The sequence below is a fragment of the Corapipo altera genome, unplaced genomic scaffold (genome assembly GCF_003945725.1).
Source record: "Corapipo altera isolate COAL_440 unplaced genomic scaffold, ASM394572v1 23, whole genome shotgun sequence".
Lineage (NCBI taxonomy): Eukaryota > Metazoa > Chordata > Aves > Passeriformes > Pipridae > Corapipo > Corapipo altera.
Window position 1 is genome coordinate 2,287,093 of NW_020884878.1, and position 8,929 is coordinate 2,296,021.

Consider the following 8,929-nt stretch of genomic DNA (forward strand, 5'->3'; position numbering starts at 1 on the left):
GGCTGAAGTGAAGGAGGACCAGGCTGAAGTGAAGGAGGACCAGGCTGAAGTGAAGGAGGACCAGGCTACAGTGAAGGAAGACCAGGCTACAGTGAAGGAGAAGCAGGCTACAGTGAAGAAGGATCAGGATACAGTGAAAGAGGACAAGGATATAGTGAAGGAAGACCAGGCTGCAGTGAAGGAAGACCAGGCTGTAGTGAAGGAGGACCAGGATACAGCAAAGGAAAGTGACAACTCTGTTGAGAAGAGTGAGCCCTTGACAGAGCCCACACTTGACACGGAGGAACGTACAGAGTGCACCGTTCAGTTGGAGATAACTGATTCAGAGACAGCTCATGAAATAGCCCAGGACAAACTACAGGAAGGGAGCCTACCCCAAACCACAGATGATGTGGAGAGCAGGGAAGCTCCCAAAGCACCTGTTTCGGAGGATCAACCCAACAGTGCCCCTGAAACCACCGAGCTGCAGGAAATCCCCAATATCTGCACAGAGCTGCCTGAAGGGGATGAATCAGAGAAGAGCATAAATCTTCCCAAGGAGTGCAAAGCTGAGGAGACTGTATCAGAGTTCAGCGAGTCAGCATCCAGAGACAATGGAGCGAGTGTGCAGGAATGCTCCAGCCATCAGGTGACATCAGAGGCAAACGTAGGCACCGGCATCGGCGTCGGCATCGTCATCACCATCACTGAAGCTGAGGACTCTGACAACACCGACTCTGACCAGGCCTACGAGCCGTCCCCAGTTCTGCACCAAAATAAGCAAAAAGGGAATAAAAAATCCAACCGGAATGCTGATGTTGGTAAAAAAGAGGGCCCTGAGGCTGGTGGCGGTCCCCAGGCAGAGGACAAAGGTCTGGGCGACCAGGGGCACAGAACTGGGGAGCAGTATGAATTGCTCCTCATAGAAACTGCCTCTTCCCTTGTGAAGGCAGCCATTCAGTCGTCCATAGAGCAGCTGGTCAATGAAATGGCCCTGGAACAGAATAAACACAACAGCTTTCTGTGATGGCAGCTTTGCCCCCAAGAGGAAGAGCAGAGGGAGTGATTTAAAGCTCCATTGGCCTGGGGGTGTGTGTGGAGAGCTCAGAGGGCTCCCAGGGCCAAGGTGTAGTTAATTCTGCATGCCCATTCAGTTGTGTGTCTATGTGAAATGGCTCCTGGGATGTGGGCAGACCCTGCTACATACACTGTGTCCCCTGGGGCCTCAGACAACACCATTGACTGCAGCTGAAAAAATGAAGGTGTTACAGTGACTGTATTTTCATTTATTGGCATATTTATGTCAAGGCTGCATTTCTGCCACCACCCATGCCAGCTTCCCCCACTGTTCATGCTGTAGATCTGTATATACCAGGTGTTTAAAGAAAGGTCCTGAGAGGCAGCGAGTGCCCAACCTGCTGCTGGGCAGGATTCGGAGGCACGCTGGAACAGCTGGAGGTTTGCCTGGGGTGTGTTGGAGATGAAGGAGAGCAAAGCAACTGCAGTGTTAACATGAAGACATCACTGTCAGAAGGGCTCAGGCCAGTGTTTAGTGTTGTGAACTGTAGGCATTTGCTACCTACAGGCGCCAGGAGCCGCGGTCACCGTTGCTGTCACATCGTATGAAGCCGGCGGGTTTGCAGCGAGCAGTGTTCTGTGTTCTTCATTCGGCCTCTCCCCCTGCCACGAGCAGCCTGTGCGTCTCCAGACATGTTAAAGTACAGCATCAGCTGCTCGCCTTGCTGATCCCGGGCTGCAGAAATGCCACGAAAGCGACAGCACTTCCAGGAGGGCCTGTTCTTGCACCATTAAGCTCAACGGGCAAAAACTCCCTGCAGCATCACTGGCGTGGGCTGGGCGGGAGCAGTGCCTGCTGCAGGCAGCCTCTTTCCTCTCCCCTCCCTGGCCGTCCTCCCTCCCAATCCTGGTGTCGTGGTGAAGCTGTCCTCAGATGTAGCATATTTTTTTATATATATGGCATGTGATATAAATAGCAGTGAGCTGCATGCGTGTTAGCAGTCAGCATAGTTTGGGTAGCTGCAATGTTCTGCCAGCACTGGAATTGCTTTGATTTGGTCTGGGCACTGCTGGCGTCCCTGGGTGCTGGCGGCAGCCATCCTGCACCGCTCCCCGCTCACCACAAAGCCCGCCTGCCTTCATCCCAGCCCAGGCATCCCTTGGGAAACGTGCATTATGCCCGGCTCACTGCCACCGGGATCCGGCCGGCTCTGGCACGCCATGTAGCTCGCCCTGAAACATGCAGTGAAATGCTGGAGTGATATTACTGAAGTCCTCAGGGAAAAAATCTAGACATGGGGCCTGAGGACATGGCTGGAAAATGCCTGGACAAGCCCATTGCCATCAAAACCCATGAACTGCCCTGCTCCGAGAGGGTTTGCACCGGCATGGCGTGTGTGTGCGAGCACCGCCTCCCACTACAAGCCCTCCGAGAGAAAGGGGCCTTTTAATAATTTGGGATTGTGTCTGCATGGCTGGGATTTATGTCCAGCTGTGGGCAAGGCAGTGTGTTCCTCTGAGAAAATTCTCCTGTGTATTTCTCAGCCGCTACAGAAATAGCAGCCGCGACTGGCACTTGCTCACTGACCATGGGCGGTGCGCTGAGATTTCCCTTCCCAGTGTAGGATTTGGATTCCTGCTAAAATACAAGGGCTGTACATGTCCCTAGTACCTGGTGCACAACCACATTTCAAACCTTGATAAAGCATCTCTGTTGTTACGAGAGGACTGTGAGCAGCGAGAGCCACGGCTCATTTCTGTGCGAGTAAAACTTAAGAAAAATCAGAGGATGTTAAAAAAAAAAAAGTGTCTTCTTTTTCTTCTGTGTACTTATTTATTAAGTTATCAGATATCGATAATTCAATGTGTACAATTTTAATGGCTTTGTACTTCCTACTGGTCCTTCCACGTATTTCGCCATAGTTTTGAAAGGGACTTTTAAAGGACTTTTAGATGTACCTTTGGAGCTGCTGCAGCACCCAAGAAGAGCCATACTGATATTGGGGGTTGCTTATGGAATTATACCGGGCACTGTGGCAGGTCGGGGCTGAGCAAAGGGCTGCTGTGCAGCCCTGCTGGGGTTGGCTGTAGAGGAGGATGTCCAAGTTCTAGTAAATAAACAGAAAAAGACCCCGTGGGGCCAGGCTGTCATCTTCTGTCAGCCCACTAAGCGGTTTCAGTATTGCCTTTTAGGCGAAACATGTCTTCAAAAGAGGAGGAGAATGGCAGAAATGCTTTGGTCCAGCCCTGCCCTGAGACTGTTGCTCTGTGCCCAGGGTTGTGTTTGCATCCTCTCTGTAGCTGGTTTTCTCTCTGTTATAGGTGTACATAGAACTGATGATTATTTCATTAAAGCTGAATGTACCTGTTGTTTTCTTGCCTTGTGATTGAGTGGGCAGCTGTGGAGAGATTTTATATGTGACGGGATTAACTCATGCTGGTGCCCTATTGTGTCCAGCTTTTTCAGGAAGCCGTAGAGTGAGCAGAAAGAAATCCTTAAGTTGGTGGCAGACACAAATTCTTTGGAGGCTTGCTCTTTCTCTGCTCTTTCTGCAACCTTTCCTTCTGGTTGCTGGCTAATCATTTCTACTGCAGAGCCTTGGCTGCCCAGGGACTGCTATAAGGAATTTGTGAGGGATCACAAATCTCTAGCAGCTAAGAAAAGCCATCCTGCTGTCCCATGGGTAAATTCCCTGTTAGATGCCCTGTAGTGCCAGAGGAAAATGTTTGAGGCTCTGCAGACTGACAGGGGTCAAACCCCACTGCCCATGAAATAGCACAGCTCTTGCTGATCCCGCACAGGTGGTTTGGTTTTCTCTGCGAGCCACTGGTTCATGATTCCTGCTCCCAAGGCTTGAGATTGCTGTTCCCAGATGCACAGTTTGGTGCTGATGGGGTCTATTAGAGGGACAGGACCTCGGGAGGGGAAGCAGCAAGTTTAGTGTATCAGCATTTTCTGTGATGGCTCAAATGGACCGCGCATCCTAATTTATTTTTTTGCATAACATCTTCCATGTAATTTCTTTAGACACTACAGCATTCAGATAATATGGGGGGAAGAGGTAATACATATTTAATAGTATTAATACTATTTATTCTTTCAGGTTTACAGAACAAAATATAGGCTCATAACAGCCACTAATGACTTAATTAAGACTCCCTACTCCTTCCTTGTGATTAGGGAGTAGAACATGAATAAAACATTTATTCTTTTGGAGAAGGAATGATAAATTTACTATTGTAAAGGAGTACTGGGCCAGGAAACCTGTGAAGATGTGGCTGTGTGGTTGTGCCAGAGCACCAAAGGGTGGCCTGGGTTTAAGACTGTGTTCTTTGCCAACAGCTGAAATAAACTGGAATAAACACAAAATCATAAAATCATTTAGGTTGGAAATGACCTCTAAGATCCCCAAGTCCCACTGTTAATCCAGTACTGCCAAGGCTGCCATGTCCCCAAGTGCCACATCCACATGTCTTTTAAATACCTTCAGGGATGGTGACTCCACCACTTCCCTGGGCAGCCTGTTCCAATGCTTGGCAATCCTCTCAGGGATGAAACTTTTCCTGATATCCAATCATTTTTATAGCCCCATTCAGATTGCTTTTGAGCTGTCTGGCTCCTTATCAATACAAGAAATTCATTGCTTACTGCTCTCTGAATTATGGAAGTTGTTCTTCTGCTCACCCCACAGACTGTGCTGCTGCTTTTGTCCCAGATGTTTCCAGCGCTCTCCTCACAGCAGGGACAATTTGGCTTTATATTCAACAAGTTCTCTATCCCTGCTTTGGCTGTGTCATTTTGAATGTTTTCATCTCCCACAGCTTTTTTATATTAGCAGCAAAGAAAAGAGTGTTTAAATAGTATAACTCTTGCCCAGAAAGGCTTCCAGGGGGATAAAAAGCTTTTCTGTTATGTCAACACTGAGCTCAGAAGAAAGCAAGCGTATCCACTGAAAGGTTCCTTGTGGAAATTGCTGGTAGACAATGATGGCACAAACAAATACTGTGTTTTCTTTCCTGCCCTGGGACACCCAAAGTGCATTAGAAATGCACAGGGCTGGATCTCCAGCTGCTGGAGGTCACGGCAGCTCTGTAACGCTTCAAAGGACCAACTCTCCCATAGCCAGGAACCTACTGTTTGAATCCAAGATGCAATCCCTGCATAAATGATGGACATTCTCATATGTGTCCTTATGTATAAATGAAAATCCAGTTGTAGGTTTTGTTGGTTTTTGGTTTGGTTTTTGAGGGTTTTGTTGGTTTGGTTTTTGGTTTTTTTTTTCCCACAAATGTATGTAAGAAATTGAGTAAACTCATGAAATACACAGAAATCCTGGTCAGCACTTGGGATGGATGGATAGATGGATGGATGGATGGATGGATAGATGGATGGATGGATAGATGGATGGATGGATGGATGGATGGATGGATGGAAGCCAGACCCTGCTGACAGACTCATGTGTTAGGGCAATGAAGCCCTAATACTGCCTGTCTTACAGCTAGAAGCTTTCAACATGAGTAACTCAAAATGACGAAGTGCTCCAAGAAAACAGATTGATTTAAATAATTGCTTTAATATGATTTTACCTCTGCAGTTCTATTTCCCAGAGAAATGGTTCGTGTTAGCTCTTGTTGCGTGGTATTAAAATAATGAAATATTTCCATTTGCAAACAGATAAAATCTTAACATTAAATATGATTTAAAAAAAAACACAAATCAATCAGAGGATGTTATTTTTTACACAGTTATTTAAGCAACAATATAGGTTAACATTTTTTAGGAGGCACAGCTTTCATGTGTCTTTCTTTTTGCAGAAAATTGCGAAGAGTGCAGTTCTTCCTTGCCAAATTATGGGATGCTGCTGTGGGGTCAAAGTCCTTTTAGCTGAAAAGTGGGTTTCAGCAAAAATACCCAAACCCAGCATTTTAAAATAGGATTTTTTTTATATAAAAACTGACAAACAGGCTGATTACAAAAGGGAGGGAGACGTTAGGAAAACACATTTTGCAATTCAGATTGCCAAGATGAAAGTATCTGGCTGGCAGTCACCCTGTCAGTCCCTAAGTTAGACCTCGCAGAGATCAGTCTTCCAAACCTCTTTAATCTGGAGGAGGTGACATCCCCCCACCAAGGTGGGTGCCCCAGCTGGGTCCCTTCTGCAGGTACCGGTGTCCTTTCAGGTGGTGCCTTTCCCGTGCCAAGTCCCGGCATGGGACACACTGTGCATGGACACACTGAGCACCACTTTGCCGCTGTCCCCGAGAGAAAATTTAAATCTGGAGAGGGATGTCACCTCCGTGCTCGAACACCAGTCGCTCGTGTCACATTCGCTCTCTCCATTTGCCGTTTCAGTGAAGACACGAGGCTGAGGAGCCGATGCGTCAAGGCTCGGTGCTGTGAGAGCTCCGCGTGACGGGAGACTGGTGAGATGGCAGCTGGGTGGGAAGCGCAAGTACTCCGACTCCTACGGAGCTCCTGAGCATCCCCACAGGGAGGGAAGGAGGAGCAGCGCATCCCCTCGCTGCTGCCGGCAGCCTCAGCCGCTCGCTCTCTGCCTGCCAAATGCTCCCAGACTGCTGCTGCACGAAGGCGTCGGGCCCTGGCGCAGCCCAGACAGCCTGTAGGTGAATTTGCATCCCATTTGCTAGCTGGAGCAAGGCGGGGAAGGCCGAGGCGCTGGAAGCTTCTCGTCCCGCATCTCCCCTGGAGCGTGTGGAGCAGCCGTGAGGCCGCGGGCTGGGGGGTGTGCAACAGGCACAACAGGAACGCACAGCTGCACCCCGCTCATTAGGGCGGTGAGTCAGAGCCTCACGACCGCACCGCGGGGGTAAAAACAGGCTGGCAGGGGATGCTCGGCCCTAATGACAGGCCTGGGTGCCTGCTCTGCTGGCTCCGGCGGTGCTGCGGGGCGGCGGGGGTGACCGCAGCCGGAGCGGGTCCCTGCCGGGGTGGCTGCGGGGACAGGGGTGACGCTGAGCATCAGCCTCCGCCCCCGGCGCTCTCGGTCGGAGCCTGGCGAAGCTGCACGCCCACCGCTGGATCCCTGTCTTGGTGGCTGACACCACGGCCCTGCCTGCCAGGGGGTTCTTCTCCTACATCCATCACTCCCGATGCCTCATAGCACTGGTTTCCCTGTCCTGGTGCCTACATCCTGAAAATGGTGGGTTGCAAATCCAGCACCAGGAGGGACAGAGACCTTTATACAGTGTTTTCTTAGGCTGTTTGTCCCAGTAACAGGAGGATTCACGTGGACTAAACATTGCCTGGTTGCTGCATTGCCCTATGCATCGCGGGAGGTACACCCAGCCATGGGCTGCTGTGCTGCCTGGAACCCCACAAGACTTTCCATGGGCATCTCAGCTGAGGTGAAACCCAGCCTAATGTAGCAGAGAAGGCTGTAGAGCTTTGCTGCGCCATTGTTCAGAGGGTGCAGCCTCTGGTTTGGAATAGTTAGTGGAAACATTTCCTCTGGTAGGCTCTTTTGAAGTTGTGTCATTACTGTGTCCTAATGAAACATGCAAATCCTGTAGGTGCTGCGATTGCATCTCAGGGAACTCAGTCCTGACACAGCTCTGGTTGTAAATATTTAACTGGCATATAATTTAGGGCACATCCATCCTCATTACCTTTTTACTCCCAATTTCTAATTGCTCAGAATATATTTTCCTAGTGCTGCAAAGCCTGCTCAGTTGCAGCCCTTTTTGGCAACCCTAGACAAGAGGGGAAAAGGAAAGGCTGAGTTTTATTAAACAGGGAATCTGAAGATCGTGGTAGTGATATGGCACAATCTGTGGGAGGTCTTTGACAAGCCAAGAGGAAACCTCCTGCCTTGGCCACTGACAGCCCATGGTCCCATTCAATGATGCTGAATTGCATATGCTGAGGTCACTTTTCACTGCACTTCTGAAGGTGTCACTTACACAGGATTAATACTTTCTGCCTCCAAAATAGTAGAAAACTGTTCAGTATCAGCATTACACTAAAGAGTAATGAAAATGAGAGCTCACAATAGCAGTACTTCATAGTCTTATTTTTAACTGCAGTGCTCACTGCTTCAGGTTTACATCCCAACAGCAAATTTCCTTTCCCTGTTCCACCTCCTCAGTGTGCACAAACATCCCAAACCCCTCTGGCAAGGGGCACTGCACCCACAGAGGGCATGCCAGCCCTTCCACACCCCCTGCACGCTGCCTTCACCCGACTCTGCAGTGATTTGACAGACAACATGTGAGTGAAGAGCCTGCCCGAAGGGCTGCTGCAGCCAGATGGCAGGAGACACGTGTTTTACCCACAGTCTGTGCAGGAGGTAAAAGGAGCTGAAGGATTCTTTATCCTGCATGGAGTTGGGGTGAACATGGCCTGGCCATCAGCATCACCTCCAGGCAGCAGCAGGGAAATGCCAGTGTCACTCTGCCCTAGATGACCAAAAATTCAAGATGGAAGAGGTAATATCTGAGCATTTGCAGATGAATGCTGGAGGGGACGAGTTACCTTTTAAGCACAACTTGCACACAAGTAACAGGCACAGAAGTCTTGCTCCTCTGACACCAGTATTTCAGGAAAAGTTCAACCTAATGCTTTTGTTGCATGAGTGCTACTAAACCACATCGCCAGCCACCACAGCAGGTAGGGAAAAGCAAGTTTCTCAGTAAAATAACCACACCCCATGCTGCAAGGGGGATAAACTTTTGTCCACACACTTTACTGCACCCTAACCAGCCCAAGAAACCCGGCCCCTGCTGGACTCTGTTCACCATCAGAGTACTAAAAATAATTCAAAATATTTCAAATTACCTATCTTGAAATTGTTTATAATGTTCTCTGGTGGCTGAGCCAGCTTTCAGACCAGCACCTAGATACATGATGACAGCCACTGCAGAACTTACTGGCATTTCAGAGGTTAATTTGAGCTCAGTGAGGAGTCTTCTCATG

General features: G+C 49.1%; 1 protein-coding gene across 1 annotated transcript; it reads left to right on the forward strand.

Moving 5' to 3' along the window:
- Position 1: 1 nt before the first annotated feature.
- Positions 2-3,366, forward strand: AKAP5 (A-kinase anchoring protein 5; the record flags this gene model as incomplete). Its single annotated transcript, XM_027637917.1, has 1 exon — positions 2-3,366. A coding segment is annotated over one exon (1,005 nt), but the record flags the coding sequence as incomplete, so codon positions are not given.
- Positions 3,367-8,929: the final 5,563 nt, after the last annotated feature.